At 40.7% G+C, this 17859-nt stretch overlaps 1 protein-coding gene across 1 annotated transcript in view; it reads left to right on the top strand.

Moving 5' to 3' along the window:
• The first annotated feature begins 1553 nt into the window (after positions 1-1553).
• The window catches only part of LOC133991268 (receptor-type tyrosine-protein phosphatase mu-like), a 160752-nt gene continuing 144446 nt past the window's right edge, over positions 1554-17859 (top strand). The window contains exon 1 of the mRNA XM_062429790.1: positions 1554-1626. Coding sequence (XP_062285774.1) covers positions 1554-1626 — 73 coding nt within the window. The remainder of the gene's footprint in view (positions 1627-17859) is intronic.

Consider the following 17859-nt stretch of genomic DNA (forward strand, 5'->3'; position numbering starts at 1 on the left):
ATATTGCTGTGAGGATATCCCGTCGTTGTTTGCACTTGCCGTCTAAGATACGACTCATTTTGAACAAATGTTTGCATATATAAGAGCAGGGCATCATTATTGATTCATCGAAGCTGGAAAAAAAAAAAAAAAAAAACGTGAGTGATGATGCAGATCTGTTTTTGCCAGGTCAACCAATGAAGTTCTCTTGAATGTCAGCCTGTGTTTTTACTTATAGGATCAATAATCAGAGAGGACACACAAGGTGAACTATGATTAAGAAGCCAGCTGGCAGATTTTAAGTTAAGTTATATTAAGTTTATTAAGTTCATAAATTAAAGCGTCAAGTTGAGCATGACAACGGCTTATTTACTTAATTAAGTGTAGTTATTAGCAAAATCACCACCTCGGCATAACTGAAACTTGAATAATGATCCATATACTTTAACATTATTTCATTACTTTCTGGGGGACAGAAGCCACTATGTGTTAAGGTTTTCCCAAAGGCTGACATTAGACCCAACTACATCATATAATAGAAGGCATCATCTTCATATGAGGTGTATGAGGTCTAAAAAGTTCAGATTACTGTCAAATTTTAAGAGGAAGACTTCTCAAAAAGCTGGAGTTCAAAGTTCATACCATAGAAACAGCATTTGAGAAAACAATCTTACCAGAAGGTTCATTTAGAACCTGTTCGGCAGCTTTTGATCATAACGCATGATCTTCGTCAACAGTTTGATAAATATATTGCCCTACCGAACCCCAAATAATGATTGGTTTGATTTGATTTTCTGTTGTTGGATGTTATGATGATGATATGATGTTTAACAGGGAGTTGAATTCTCTGGAGTTCAGTTGACCTCAAACAGTAACAAGTAACATCTTTATCGGATAACATACTGTATATTTAAAGATACAGAGTAAATAAAACCAATGGAGAAAAAAAAAACAAGATTAAAGAGGAAAATATGTATGTTAATATTAGAGATCACACGCTGGTGGTCATAGGATGTATCAGAACATATCATATGACTACTGATTAATGCTTGCTTAGGGTACTACTGTAAATTAATTATGGCTGGTTGGTTTGAAAGCTCACAGCTTTTTGCTTACTCCATGTTATCAGTATTACTTTACCTCAACTACCTTCAATCTCCACAGCTGGTCCAAATAAACGCAAATAGAGGCAGGAGGAGGAGGAGGGGGACACCTCCGACTGTCTCCTCATTCACACAGGCGGGTCTCACGCGCGCCCTCTACCGGCCAGACAGCGCACACACAGCCGCTGCTCTCCTGGAGCTGCCGGACCACTCAATCCACGCGTAATTCAGCAATCAGGACTCACTCACATTCCTCCTCCAAGTGTGGAGCAAGCCGGTAAGGAGCAGCCGTGTCGGCGATCGTGTCCTCTCACCCTCGACAACCAGCAATAAGGATCGGAGGGCAGGGGCGAAGACTTTAGATACAACAATCTTAAAAGTATAGGTAGGATTCAAGTTGCATTAAAGAAAGAAGAGTTCCCAGTTAACCCCGCAGCTGGGGGGTTAACGCTATACGACGGTGCTGCCGACATGGATAAAGTTATCAATTGCTTGTTTGCTGCAATAACCCTGCTGTTGTCCGCCCGAGGGGAAGTTTTTAAAGGTAAGGAGGATTACCTGGAGATGTTTGCACGTACAGAACATTTGCCTGTTGTTATGCCATAGCCTGGTTGACGAAGTGCAGGGTTGATGCACTTAAACTCAGTTTGACCGCTATTTTTTTCTGGCACTTGAACTGGAATTTTTGCCTGTAAGCTTGTATTATATTTATGGTGTAAATTCGAGCATATGTAACGGTGTTAAAGTATGCAAGTTATTAGAGGGCGGATTTTTCAAAGACAAAATGCGCTTAAAACCTTACAGCATGCATTTAGGAAAATTAATTTTGTCTCTCATTTGATCAGCAGTCAAATGAATGTCACAGTTTATCTCACCTTTTTGGAGCTGCCGTGCGCAACGAGCAGGTGCGCTATACACGGGCACCGGAGCAACTCATCTGGTCTTTGCGCCACGATTGACATGACCACAAGTTTAGAGTACACTGTTTGTGTGTCTAACTTTATCTTGATAAGTTGTTGTCTAATGTGATTAACCTCAAGGGATTCACGCATCAAAGTGTCACCGTGCGCTACTGGTCGCGCGGCCACTCCGTAAGACATACCAGTCAGTATTTCACCGTGAACTTTATCCCTAATGCCCCAGTGACCATGTGGACATTGGCTACAGTCACCTTAAAGTGTAGTTACTTGCCTAAAATGCTCATTATGACTTATATGTGGTGCGTGGACTGCTTTTCATTCCATGTTTTTCAGCTTAAGCGCAAAAACAAATCCCACATGTCATAGCCAGCATCTATACAGCAGCTTGTGTATGACAGGTATTCTGTTGGCTCTATTTTCCTCTTCACTTTAATTTCACTGTAGTAAAAAAAAAATGAATAGGTAATAAAACACATTGTATTTATGTAGAACTGTCTGTGTGCCAGCGCAACAGACATTTTAATGAAATCACAGCCATGAAAAAAAAAAAAATCCGTTTCACAAGCTGTCATTGTTTTTTGTAAATAGCTGTTTCAACTGCACGCGCTCTGTGTCAGGATGTGTCTGAAAAGTGTTTGTCACTTTAATCTACTGGTTGATTGATGCAAACTTTCCCATTCAGCACTTCTATTCAAATTAATGATATTCATACACAGTCAGCTTTCATTTGCAGTAGGTCTATTCAAAGCTCTGTGAAAGGAAAAAAGTTCTGGGATTAGCACCAGATAGTGATTTGACTTATTAGAATTACTGAAATAATAGTGCAGAGTTTCACCTTCAGTGTAATGGTCGTAGACTGCCGGGGGGGGGGGGGGGGGGGGGGGGGGGGGGGGGGGGGGGGGGGGGGGGGGACTTAACATTCAGAGTCTAATTTAGCCCCTAAAGGGGTTATTTCTGCTTGCATTATCCATGTGGAAAAAGGCGCATTGGTCTATATTCATGCCAATCAATGTATAGATAATGGATGTCCAGTCTGAGGTTGGTCCATGCTGTCAATACAATTAGAGTTGCTTTTAAACAATCTCATTAATATGTAGAGTAAGCTGGTTTTAATCTTGTGATTGTTTTTTTTTTATTTTTTATATATATCCTGCTTAGCTGTTGAGGGAGCAGTGTGTGTGTGAGGCTAAGTTGTGTTGTTATGTGTGGTTTCAGTTCTAGTTGGATGCTGTGGGACTCATCAGACGACTGATGCATTTTTCAGAGAGCCTGTTGGGGGCAGCATGGCACACATATAATATGATACCCAGATGATGAAGTTAAACTGCTCAAAGTGGAGGTCTGCGGAGTCAGACACATAGATCAGAATTTAAGATACGCTGAGGAAACTATGAGTCTCTGCTGTGATGAAATTTCAGTTTGATCACAAAGCAAAACAACTTATCTGCTAATAAATTACAGTTTAATTTAATTTGTCCACCCTTACTCTCTCCAAAGTACTTTTACTCACTTGAGGGATGTTTTTACAGAGGAAAGCTGGTTTAAAGCATTGTTTAAAACATCTTTATGATAAATAAATAGTTTTTATCTCCCAGTATGAACACCATGGGTCAATTTTAGTGACTTAGAACTCTCTTACCCTGAAGCTCAGAGTATTCCCAGTCCATTTTTGTGTGAGGTTTATCAATCTTGCCCGCTGGCAACCGTAGGACTGGGAGATTTATTGGAGTGGGCTGCACTGCAGGGCTCCCAGCGGTGCCGAAACCATCGATAAATGTGCTCCTAATTGCATGAGTGTGTGTGTAAATATGTAAACCAGGAAGAAATCAATTGGATGTGTTTTACTCTCTCTGGCTAGGTGACGGATTAGCCACACACGGATGGAGAGGTAGAGGCTAAATATGAGCCGACACATGCAGCTCGAGACATTTGTTATGGAGAGTATGTGATACCGGCTCGTGTGATAATTAGATCACTGAGGTAACCAGAGTACCAGAGTCAACTTCAGTGCACTGTGACTGTGCAGCCTCAATTTGATCACAGAGAACAGTCATTTGGAAGTCTTTTAATTTACTCCATAAAAAAAAAAAAACCTGACACCACAATCAGAATCACTGTATCAGTTTCATCTTTTTTCTTTGTGAACTTGTTTATGTACCTGCATATCGTCTCTCAGTGACATTGGGGAGACGAACTGCACTCCCCCCCCCTCTCCCTGTTGCATTCACAGTGCTCCCTGGATGCTCTAGGTTCAGAGAGAAAGCAACACAAAAAAAACACTATAAATCACTTGTGTATGGCCAGTGCCTCTGTTTTCTACATTATGAGGATAGCTTTTTTTTCCTGCAAGGCCTGGCCTTTGATATCTATACTCTGTCTTTTGACCGAACACATTAAATTCCAGGGAGCTGCGTGCTTTGTTATGTTTACCACCTTTTCTAGCAGCCATAAAACCTGCCTTGTTTTCTGATAGGGGTGAGCAGTGTGTTGAGAATAATGCCCATGCTTGGGAGTGTAGAGCTGTAGTTTGTCATTGCAGAGTGACTGCTGCTGATAGCGTCCTGGTTGACCGATCCTGATTGCCATCCAAGCTGTGACTAAGAAGTAAAACAACACATTGGCTGCTTGGGAAGATAAACAGCACTTCATTTGAAGCCTGGCAATAATTTAGATAGTTTTTTCACTCATGAAATCTTTCTTTCTTTTTTTTTCTCCCAGCTGACTCAGATTTAATAGAGACTTTTCCGAAAGGTGTCCTGAAGGGTGGCAGTTTCCTTTGTGTAAACCAGTGGAGAATGAAATTAAATATGCATGTCATTTTTTTTTTTTTTTTTTTAATTTTACGATGGCTTCAACCATGTTGTAAGAGAAGGAGAGAAAAAAAGCTCCATGGTGATTGATGATAGTACAAAGCAGAAAGTGAGGTGTCTACATTCTTCTGTAACTTTGCTTTTCAGACACTTTTATTATGATGATAATGAAGGTGGGGGGAAACACATGGATTTACTGAAGCTGTTCAAACACTGCGGTACATATGTGCCTTCCTAGAAAATGGTCCGCTGAGTCTGTCAGCAGAGCTGTCTTCAGACTGTTCATGACTGGTGGATAGTGTAGTGCAATATATACGAACATTACATCGATATCGTGATATGAGACTAGATATCGTCTTAGATTTTGGATACTGTAATATTGTGAAATGGTGTTGTGATTTAAGAAGATCATTTTCTCAACTTACGAGACTGTTTTAGCTCTTCTATTTGCCTTTACCCATCATTATATCCACATTATAAAGCAAAAATCTCATTGATACCTCCATAGGTATTGAGGTATTTGGTCAAAGATATCGTGATATTTGATTTTGTCCATATCGCCCAGCCCTACTGGTAGATACTGGGGGTGTGTCACTTTAAAAACTAAACTTTAATAACTTGTAAATATTAAGTGCTGCTATACAGACTTAGACGATTCATTGAAGAGACTAGGCTGAGAGAAATATTACCCATTTTTCACTAGGAGAGACGTCCAACATGTGTCTTTGTTTGGGAAAAAAGCAAGATTGCTGCTGGTACTGTAAAATAGCAATCCATAATGTTTCTCGCAAATATCCATTTAGTTTTTGTAGTTACACATTTCTTATTTGCACAGATTACTTGCCAAACATTAACAACCTGATGTCACACGGACATATATCTGACATGCATCCGCATTACAAAATTAAATATTAAAAAAAACACAAAAAAAACATCAGCAAATGTCCAGATCTGGTGTCATGTCTGAGAATGATATCAGGAAAAATTAATAATATAAGAGAAGGATATTGATATTTTGCCATTCTCATTAGACTTAGGCCTATTATAACAGAATAACAAACATGTTGTATTTTGTGTAAAGGGCACACAGCTTGACACATTATTCAGCTTTGTTCCAATGGGGGGGAAAAAATCAGCATCTGTTCTCTGGAAGCTGCGCGAGGGATTGTAGGAAATGTAGGAAATCACGAACTGAAATAGAAGATAAGGGAGGTTGAGGCAAAGTCAACACACCAAAAAAAAGTAAACAACCCTTCATCACAAAATATCTCCTTAGATGCCTTGAAAATCACAGATTGATGATACAGAGCAGTGCATGAGTAACCAAGTGCGCAGTATCATCATCAGGATATAATGATTTTTTTTTTTTTTATCATGGATTATTTTGATTTCTTCAAATATGGTGTTACAGGTCATTTTGCTCTCATTTTTCTAAAGCTTGTTAGTGTTTTTTTTGCCACATACTGTAATTAATACTAACCACAGTGAAAACTAAATAAAATCTAATTGAAGCGTTATTATAGGCTTAAGAAGTTGGCTCATACTGCAACCTGTATTTGCACAGTGATGTAATGTATTGGCTCTATCCTCCATTACACTGGATCTAAAATCAAACAGTGATTAAAGGGATAAAGTCCTGACTCCCAGCTTTAATTTGAAGGTGTTTACATCAACTTATGGCGCTTTTCCACTACACAGTTCCAGCACGACTCGCCTCGACTCGGCTCGCCTCGGTACGGTTCCAGGAACCTTTTCCATTACAAAAAAGTACCTCCTCAACGTGGGCGGGGTCGTCATAGCACGGCTCCGCGAAACTGCCGTGACTTCGTTTTATACGCGACACAAAACACATAAACAATGGAGGACATGGAGGCAGTGGTGTACTTGCTGCTGTATGAGGCTTTCTGTCTCACACAAAGCAAGAAAATTGAGCCGTATGGCTGTAACTATGGTAACGCTGCTGCCGGTATTCAAAAATGCCGGGTTTGATTCTTGTGTGGGACGGCTCATGACGCTTCCAGCGACAACTACCCAATCAGCGGCCAGCAGTGTGCCAACGTCACATTTTAGTATCGGCTTGCCTCGCTTGGAACCTCACCAGAGCAGGTACTAAAAAAGGACCAGGTACCAGGTACTATCCCTAGTGGAGACGTAAAAAGAACCGAGGCGAGTCGAGGCGAGTCGTGCTGGAACGGTGTAGTGGAAAAGCGGCATAAGTTGAACAGTGTGTGGAGTTGTAGCCTTCTTAAAGGACCAGTGTTTAAGATTTGGTGGCATCTAGTGGTGAGGTTGCACATTGCAATCAAACAAACTCACCTCCCCTCCCCCTCCACTTCTGAGCATTTAGGAAAACCGTGAAGTTACTGCGAAACTTACGAAAGGCCCTCTCTAGAGCCAATGTTTCATTTGTCCGTTCTCGGCCACTGTAGAAACATGGCGGTGCAACATGGAAGGCTCCCGGTAAGAGTATCCGCTCCCAAAGTACTCATTCTAAGGTAACAAAAAGACAGTTCTTATTTTCGTGGGCTTATACGCTAATTAAACCGTAGTTATGAATATTCCATTTTTTCCAAGTCCGTTCCGCTAGATGCCACGAAATCTTACACACTGGTCCTTTAATACATGACTTTAATTTGAGGGCATAGAAAAGTAATTGGAAAACTTAACATAAACTTAAAATGAAGTCATTATATTTAATCCTCCAAATACAAAACAAATGCAGAGGCCAAGTACTTAATTAGTTTTGCATACAGTCATCCAGGGAATCCTAGGGCGCTCTTAAATATATGTGTAATTATTGTTTAATTATGTGAGGGGAATAACGTCTATTTCTACTGTCAGCACCAGGTTTTTATCAATCAGTTTTTACTGTGTCCACCCTTATGATGACCATTTAAGGTTGAAACCAGTATTTTAAACCAGTGTGCTAAACTAAATGAAAGATTTTTGATATAATTTACTTGATGCCCGAAGAGCTTATCTTTCTTTGCTGTCATCATATTTAATATGCTGTAATATGTATTTAATTAGGTGTCAAATCAACCCCCAGACATCAGCAGACGCTGGGTATCTTCCCTGATGATGGTCTGACAGGCCTTTACTGCAGCTATTTTCACTTTTTACTTGTATCAGAGGCTTTTTTTTCTCCTTCCTTTTGGATTGGTCTTCAGGAGGAGTTCACATGATCAGTTGGACGGAGTCAGATGACTGACCTTACTGTCTGGTCAAAAACATTCCACAGTCGACCATAAAAGGTTCTTGTTTACTTTGACGGTATGTTTAGTATCATTGTGCTGCTGCATCATCCTAAAATTTGGGGATTATGTATAAAATGAGCTGTGATTTCTACACTGTTCACCTAAAACTGATGTGAAATTAAAGCTCAAATGAAAGCTTAAAGCTCAAATTAAGCTGACAGCACACATAAAAAAATAAACAATGACTAACTGTGTGGTTAAAGTGCTGGAGTTCAGAGCCTAGAAAAAACATGTGACCATCCAAATGCTCATGGTCCTAACTTTAAGTATGGAAATTGGTTAACTGCGGCCTGTCACGAGCACTTTCAAGCCAAAGAAAAGTGAGTAAAATCTTGGAACGCACAGCCTACCAATATGGTTCATCATCTTCATATCCCTGGAGTGCCACTCCACATTCAATCATTAGCTGTTGATTTGCAAGTGATTTTATTTACATTCTTGAGAGGCAGTAATAGTTTGAAGTTCATTCTCGAGGCGGCTGATGTGGCTATGTTATCTGGGAGCTCTGCAACAGAATGATAATTGGCCTTGAGATGTGACTGTGTGAAGGATGCTGGACAAACAGAGATGCTCTAATTATACACAGCTCCTTCTTCAAATGAAGAGGATAAAAGCTAATGAATTGCACACAGGCCAGCACAGGGGCTGCCTAATGAAGAGAGTGAGAGACAGAGATGGGAGTGTTTGTAAGAGAGAGAGAGAGAGAGAGAGGGATGAGGAGAGAGAAATAGTGTGTGTATGTGTTAGGCATGCTCGAACAATTCTGTGATCTCATCACCATGTCTAAAAAAGAAAAAACATTCCTCGCTTGAAAAACAACAACTTACTATGCAGTGGATCATGTTTACAGAGTCTGCATTCATTGTAGGTGGCTCAGAGAGTCCAGGCGCTAAGGAAAACTTCACTAATTAATGCTCCAAGGGTCTCAATTGTTATTAATGGTGACGAGAATGAGGAGGGCAACTAGGGAGGAGTAGAAGAAGCAGTTTAAATCAGGACATTTTGAGCAAAATTATTAAAAAGGACTTTTAATTATTTATTTAGAAAATGTTCACTCCTGCTTTCGTGAGAATTAAATCTTTATCCATGACCAATGATTGGCAGCTGCACCAACGCTTTTACCCTCAGATTGCATTGACCCTGACCCTTGCACATCTTGGTAAACCTGCTGTTCAGTCGCCTGGTTTCTATTCAGCATTATCGCCTATAACCCAGGGGTTATTACGTGAATTGAAATTGATTCTGATAAAGCACACTTTTGATATTTGGTTCAGGTGAGAATATCGCCTTGACCTGAAAGTGTGAAGCTTAATTTCAAGCCTGTCAAATAAAGCTACCGCCTCCGCTTTGACGCCAGAGTCACATAGTTGAAAGTTTAAGACACGCACACTGCAAACTTTTTTTTTTCTTCCCCTGTAGTTCAAGTTGCCTCCTTCATGTGACAAGTGCACTCGCTAACTTGGAGGAGACTCTGCTTCGTGCCAAATAGCTGTCCGTGTAGTCTGCCTCTGCTCACACGACTGGTGGTAGTGTAGGTGGTGGCAGTGGGAGGAGAGGGGGGATGCTACTGCTGTTTCACCTTGTCTCCTGTTATTTATTAGGCTTCCGTCAAGGCTCACACAGTAGGCAGGTGTACATCCCTCCTCCTCTCCCCGTCCGGGCCTTATGAGTATAACCAGGGGCAAAATTCTCCATTACTGTCAGTCTGAATCTGTTGCCGTCACATTAGCGCACGCCATGTAGTCATTAATGCATTAGGCCTTGTTTGAGTGCCAGTTATTTGCATTGGCTTTTACACTGTCTGTTGGCCCTTGTGCTAAAAGCTGCCTTGGCTGAACCTATTGACCATTTAACTGTTCAATAATGAAGCGATCCCTGAGGATGAATTAGGCCTCAGTGGTGCAGTTGAATAATGGTTATTAGGATGTGAAAAACAACATTCGTATCATATACATTTTGATGGTCTTTTGAGAGAGACATGTAGCAAAATTCAGCTATAATTTATCAACAGTGCTGTATATTTTTAATGTAGAGGTATCCCTCTGGCATACAATCACACCACTAACAGTCGAGTACACTATTATCCACCCTTATCCTCTACTTCTTCCTCCCACAGCAGAATGTACCTGATTATACTCCTATCGGTCACACTCTGGCGCCTATTTGGAGGCTGTTATCTGTTTGCGGTGGAGACTCCTCGGGGAAGCATACAGCCGATAAGAGACTGTTGTTCTGTAAACAGCCCTCTGACCTCCTCAGGCTGGGCTTGGCTCTTTTTCAAATGGGTCTCTTTTGTATTGGCCTGAAGCTCAAACCACCGCGTGACTGACTCCCAGGGGAAGGTTTAATGGCATTACTGTACGCTCCGCACCACGCAGGGTGGTCACTCCGGTGCTGTCGGAGCCTGGGGGGGGGGGGGGGGGGGGGGGTGTTCGTGCCTTCGGAAGCGGAGGGAAGGAGGGAGAGTACAACGGTGGGAACGGTGTTGTAGAAAGGATGTATTGTTGTCTCTTACTCAATATTTGGAAAATGAGGATAATGATGCGATTGACCCGTTAATGCCCATAAACTTGAAGTAGCATGTGCAAATGAAATTATGTGATGTTAAAGTGGTCAGTCTCTACTGTAGTTTTGAAGCCATGTGGCAATCACCCTATCAAAACATTAATTATCTTCTCACTTGTGCTTGTCTCTGTGACAATCTGTTAACTCATTGAAATCTGACATGAGTCAAGTCCATTAATAGCTCTTACGGGGACAACTTGGCTACCTGCTTGACCGTCCACTATCAGGGACCATCAGTCAGCACCACTGATGTCAGCTCGGTTTCAAATGCCGTGTTTAATTTGCCAACGTGCCTGAACAAAACAGTGCATTGAAATTCAGCAGCCATGGGCGTTACTGCAGCAAACTCGTCTCTAAATCACTTTGGTGTTAAACACTGCTTCATCTAAATGGCTAGTGAAGACACACAGCTGCAGGACCCAGTGTTAAAGACGGAGCAAACACAAAACAATAACTGGAAAAGATGATTCTTGGCTTGATGCTTGACTCCCACCCTGTAATCAGAGTTTGCCACGCTAAAGAAATTACAGGGCACAGGAGTCATTAGGAGTGTGGGCGTAGCTTCGCATTGCAAACGGAAACAAAGTTGAAAACACGTTTTTTTTTAAGAATAATGCACATCTGAATAAACAAACCGGTTAAAATCTGACAAGTTGATTGTAATGATAGCACGCTGCCGGGCCGAGAGGATGAATTCAGTTTGATGTGATGTCTCAGGGTCTTATTGATACCAGGGCAAAAAGGAGGAGTAATTAATGTGGAAAGCCTCCAACATCAGTTGTTTTTTTCTACGGTGTTATCATCTGTGCCGCTGCCTCATCGTCACACATCATGACAGATAGCACTTGACTTAAACAAGTTAGAACAAAATTAACTAGACATGTTTGTTTTATTAAGAAGGAATTGGCTTTGTTGGATTTTTTCCCCCCTTTTTATAGCAGTTTGTTCATTTGTCTTTTCTGCATTATAGCCTCAAGAGCTACAACTAAAATGTTTTGAACACTGTGTGGATATTTTTCTGTCATGTGAATATTATAACACACTGCTGAAGCTATGCTTGGACTAAAATGCAAACATATCTTTTCCCCTGTCCTACTAAGTCTTTGAGCAAGTCCCAAGGCTAACCGAGGATTTCCCTATTGCCATTCCCAGAACTAAATGGGGCATTATTCATAATAGGATCCCCAGCTGAATGTAGGTAGAAGAGAGATTCATGCAAAGTAGCAGAGAAAAGAAAAAAATCACAGAAACTAGATTCATACTCCAAACCATGTGTTCCCATGTTGAATACTGTACATACTTATATTTCTTTGACTGTCTTATTTTTTATTCAGCTTGCCATAGTGTTTGCAGCTGCACTACTAATTTTAATTTGCAACTCACACCCTACAAACTGTGTAAAGGGTTAAAATTAGTATCGCATCTGTTATGCATTCAGGTTGGAAGCCTTCTGGCTCCCTGTTAGCATGTTGCTAGCTAACATAAATCAAATGAAATGGAAAGAAAGCCAGAGAGCTTGTGGCTACTTACCATAACTCTAAGCCAGGAATATAATAAAATTACATTTGCTGTAAATTAATTTACTGTAAGTTTTGCTTCTGTTCCTGTCAGTGGTAATTACCCCTACTAATGTCATTGTCTTGAACAGTCACTTCCTAGCTGTGGGCCATTTTGAGTCTATCAGAACTGGGTAGTTACAACTGTAGTTCAACATCTGATCTCCACCAGAAACCACCATAGGTTTAAGGTGTAGGTGTAAGGTTTTTTTCAATGGTAATGATCGCTCAAAGATTTGTTTGAGATTTTTCATTTTCATTTTTTCATGTTGTCTGCACATTAAAACATGTTGATATTTAACATTTCTTTGTCACTAGGGTGTATTTTACATATGATTATACAAATTGCTTCTCAGGGCAGCCAAAATGATTTGCCCCCATAATGGCCCCAAGCCAGCTGGCCAGTAGAAATAACTCAGCCTAAATACAGTTGCCAGATTCTTGCCAAACCTGCTTTGAACGACGCCCCAGAATCAGCCCAAATACACTGGTCTGGCTACTGAAAAACTAAAACAGAGTTGCAAGTAGAGGGCTGCAATTGCCCCAACAAAAATGGCAGATCTAGCCTTTAACTGGCCAGAGTCTGGGTGCCTACGCCTTACCAGCACTGCCAGCGTTGGTCTGCAATCACCCCAACGAAACTGCCAGAACTGGCCCATTCAAATTGGCCCAACTCCGGGTGCCGGCTTTGCCAGAACTGGCCCTTATGAACGCCAGTTGACAGCCTGTAAAAAGTAATGACTGACCCAGTATTCTGCCAGAGCTGCCCCAATATCTGCCCATGACTGACCTTGTGGTTATACTGCCAGAAATAGAAAATGTTTGATTAGTAATACAAGTCACATATGTTTAATGAAAGCAAGAGGGACCCTTCCCTTTACAAGTGCAAGATTATCTTGTTTGTTGAGTATACACTTACTTAATTTACAATTTAATTTATTTGTATGTTCAGCATAACACTGAAACTCAAGTGATTTGCTGTTGATATTAAGAGTGAACATAACTGATTCATTTTATTGAACATGAAAAATTATTTTAAAATTTCAAGTGCACAATGTATGTTTTATTACTTAAAGCCCCCCCCCCCCCCCGATATGATTTAGTATACATAGAAATACAGTTTTTAATGATTTGTCAAATGAGTTCAATAATTTACATATTTCTTAAAATTATATCTCCTCCATGTCCCTCATTAAAAAAAATCCAGAATCTGTGAATATGCAAATATGTTTCTTTTCAAAAGATGTCTCTTACTTCACTGAAAAATTAATTCTCATTGTATGTGACCTGGAAGCCTCAAGTTTCCACATCACGCAGCAGATGAATGTGAACACAGCCTTCTAGCATCAAACTCTGCACATACTGTGCATCATTCTGCACAGTGGAGCTCAAACATCCAAGTGAAATAACAATAAGAGATTTTGTTTTTGCATGGCAGTCCCTCACCACCCCTGCATTTCTGCATTTTCCCATACCTACCCCATAACACCCATACATGTACAAGTACATAAGTTACATAACTGCAAAAAATTCCCATGAACGAATCTTACAGCACCCTCCTCAAGCAAGCCGCTTTGAAACTTGAATGCAAACATTAATGCATATTTAATAAATTAAATAAATAAATAAATGTCATTGTAGCTTGTGCAAAAGTTTGTGCACCCCAAGAGTTCCAAAGTCTCAGATTCTTTTTACGAGGTGTCCGACCTTAATCGGCTCGTTAGGCTTGAGGCATGTCAACGATTGTCATTAGGAAATGTCAGCTGGTGCCAGTTTCAAAGCTTTACAAATACTCAGACTCTTCAAACCCTGTATGAACACTCAGCAACCATGGGTTCCTCTAAGCAGCTGTGTAAGACTCTGAAAATTAAAGTTATTGATGCCCATAGTGCAGGGGAAGGCTACAAGAAGATAACAAAGCATTATCAGCTTGCAGTTTCCACAGTGAGTTTCAAAGTGTAATTAAGAGACAACAGTTTAGGGGGACTGTGGAGGTCAAGATGAGATCTGGAAGACCAAGATACCTCTTGGAGAGATTGCCTCCATGCTCGTACGCTGGTCAGAAAGGCAAATCGAAACCCCTGTTGGATTGCATAAAACCTGCAAGGAGCTGTAGCAGACTAAGGAGTGGTAGAGCGCTGTTCCACTGCAGCTTAGCTTTCACAAACAAGACCTTCATGGAAGAGTCAGTAGAAGAAAACCTTACCTGCATGCTCATCATAAAACCCACCCAGACAGATAAATAAATAGACAGATGGATAGATGGATACATTCACAGAAATATACACAGAAAGAAAGAATCCTCACCTCTCACAGTACTGCAGAAATCCTCTCCTGATTTGATTCCAATACAAGACATGAGGGACAAATCCAAAGTCCTCATTCAATGCAGGAATTACTTCCAAAGTTCAGCTGAAGATAATATGAGAATTCATCAGTATGACTTAGTACAAAATTCACTCTTTATGTGACAATCCTTCTGCCACAGCTCAGTAACGATACACTCTCTGTGGAAATACTTGGAGGGAATATTGCATTAAAGATATTAATTCTGAATAAACCGACTTGATTTGTTTTACTCAAAATGCTGAAGCTTTGATTTGGCTTTGGCTAAATTTTGAACATTTTCCACAGAATGACTGCAGATTTTGCCTCCCATGACTTGCTAAGAAATTGCTTTAAAATCTCTTCCAGTGTGGTAAGAGGGGAACAAGTACAACAACCAATAACATTTTCAAGAGACACGAGGACATGTCAGTATTGTTTTATGACAGACTTTGTAAAATGTGAACCAATCCTTTTTAATACCTGACTCTGGGCAGGGTAAGATGTGCCTTGTCCATGTCTGCAAGGAAATGATAACAATACAATTCTCTGCTACCAAGGCTGAAATATTCATCAGAAAAGTGTATAAATAACTAAAAAAAGGAAGAATGAACTAATATCCCCAATAATATTTTAGCATTTGTTCCATTTTACTCTCACTATCAGGCAACTCTGCAGACTCCACAGCCAGTGAGTATTGAGTGAGCAGTTGAGTGCTTTCTTTAGTGCAATGCAACAACTTTAGACTTTAAATCGAATCGCAGGCGGCCAGTTTAAAGTAGGTGGCCACAAATACTACAATACCTACTGTAATGTAAACATCACTAACACCTCAGGAAAATATACACTTTGCTGTCTCACAAAGCTTTTGTGCAACAGGCAGGGCGATGCCTTCAGTGAAGCAGCTCCCGCCATGTTTTAACGAGATCTGACCCCGAGTTCTCACCCAACGAAATCTTGCATGCACAACAAGATCTCACTGTGTAACGAGATATTGCGGCCCGATCTCGCTGAACATGGCGGGAGCTGCTCCACTGAAGGCGCCGCCAAACGTAAGGGCAGATGTCTGGATGCATTTTGAATTTAAAATCCACTCGAAAAGGCAATTATTAAAAGATCAGTCTTGGGGGCGTGCAGGTGGTCGAGTGGTTAAGAGCTCATGCCACGTATGCGGCGGGCCCCGGTTCGAATCCCAGCCTGAGGACCTTTGCTGCATGTCACATCCCCCCCTCTCTCTCCCATTATTTCCTATCGGTCAACTATCAAATAAAGGTGTCTGTACCTGAAAGAAAACTTAAAAAAAAAAAAGATTAATCTTGGATTGTATGAATTCAGTATTTTACAATGAAGGTCAATTTGATTCTGAAAATGTATTATTATTATTTTTAAAACCCAGCCCCACTATCTAGACAGGTACAGTATACTGTGACTTCATGGAGTATCGCAATCCAAATGTTTATCAGGGCTGTTGCTATGAGTTTGTTTTTGAGTCATCTTAGTAGTCACACACTCCACTAGTGAAGCTTCAAGCGGTTAAGGCACTGCCAGCTGATCATTCAGGAACATTGAATAGTGAAACTGTGAAACAGACACAAAATAACATTTATATAAAGCACTCACTTTGACAATACACCAAAAGAGGAAATCTTGCGCTTTACATGCACGTCTGCTTTGTCTTGTTACAGCATGTCTACAAGGACATCCATTCAAAGTCAATATGTTTCCTAATGAAAGTACTTATTGGTTGATGTGTCCACGCTGCCTCTTTAACTTTGAGCTCGTCCGTCTGTGAGTCCAAGAAACACCTGAGAGGAAAGCTTTTAGTGTGTTGTGCAGTCGTTGCTTATCGCTCTGAAGCACATACGATAGCATTACATCATTACATCAGAACACCAAATACAGTTAATTAAGAGTGATATTTACATCTAATCAGATGAGAGGATTAACAGTGGTAACTGGTTCAAGCTCCCTGACCAGCCTGCAGGGATCACTCATGCAGTGATGTCATCTGGTTTGACATGTTTTTATGATGCTTGTTGGCTGGTGATTTTCTATATTATTCTTACTGTCAACAAATCTCATGTGCAAAGCCAAACCAACAATGAACGCATCCTACTTACAAGTATTGTGTGTGTATCCAAAACCTGCTGGGTAATGATTATTAGTCTTCTGAGCCATTTCTAATCAAGCCGCTAAACCATAGCCGCAGTCTTCAGTGACGTCACCCAGCGCAGCAGTGTGGCTCATTGACATGTTTTTAAATAGTTTTGGAACAACAACCGAGCGAAAGTTATGTGGCAATAATTACTTCTGGTCTACTCCAGTACTCTGGTTGTGGGTCGTGGTAACTAACAGACCAATATGGAGAGAGATAGGAAGAGATGTGGGTTTGGTCAGTGGGCAAAAATTTAGCTCTCATTTCCAAAACAATGTGGCTGAGGTCTAATTCATTCATCTCTCCATCATCATCATCCATTTCCTTCTGCAGCTCTGTATCATATAACGATGTAAGCCACGCCCACTTAACAGTCCAATCAAATGCAAAGGATTGGATTTTAAATACCCCGTAACTACACACTGCTCAAATATTTTGTTTTAACTGGGAAATACATTACAGTAGAGAAGCTGAAGATGCTCTAGTTTCTGTTTCACTGGGACTGTAAAGTGATAATAGTGTAATTTTTAGCTAAATTAAATTTAAATTAAATCCTGGTCATAATTAACATAGCGCATCACACTGAGCCACAGCCAGTAATATTACCGCTGCATTTGTCAAACAGTCCCTGCACATAAACTTTGGAGCTTGGAATATGCCACCTGATTAATAAAGACTAATAAATTGTTGATTATGGTTATTAATTCATTAATTGCTCAATTTAGCTCATTTTAATTAAAATCTCCAAATATATGAAATTAGGCTTCAAAGTTGTGTAAAAGTCTGCCTGTTTCTCTTCTCCCAAACGCTGTGGGAGTGGCCGCCGAGTCCGCTGAAGCCCCGCCCCCTACCAAGTGTCACCTGTCAATCAAAGTCACCACCTCTACCAGAAGGTCTGAGAGCTTTCTGCTGCTAACTCAGCTGCTAGCTCGGCGGCTAACTCAGCTGATAACTAGGCGGGTTACGTAACCCGGTGGAGATTTTCAGACCCGCCCATTAAATCCAGACACAGAAATGTGTTTAGAAGAAAATGTCTGAATTCACTTTACACGGTCTTTAACCACCATCGGCCCAATCACGCAGGCTACCTGTTTGCTTTGGTGGCACATGCTGTTTTCTGAGTATGTGTTACACACTATTCTGCATGACATTTGTTGATGCCAAAATGAAAACAAAGAGGAATAATTTC

Source organism: Scomber scombrus, chromosome 11 (assembly GCF_963691925.1).
Source record: "Scomber scombrus chromosome 11, fScoSco1.1, whole genome shotgun sequence".
Taxonomy (NCBI): domain Eukaryota; kingdom Metazoa; phylum Chordata; class Actinopteri; order Scombriformes; family Scombridae; genus Scomber; species Scomber scombrus.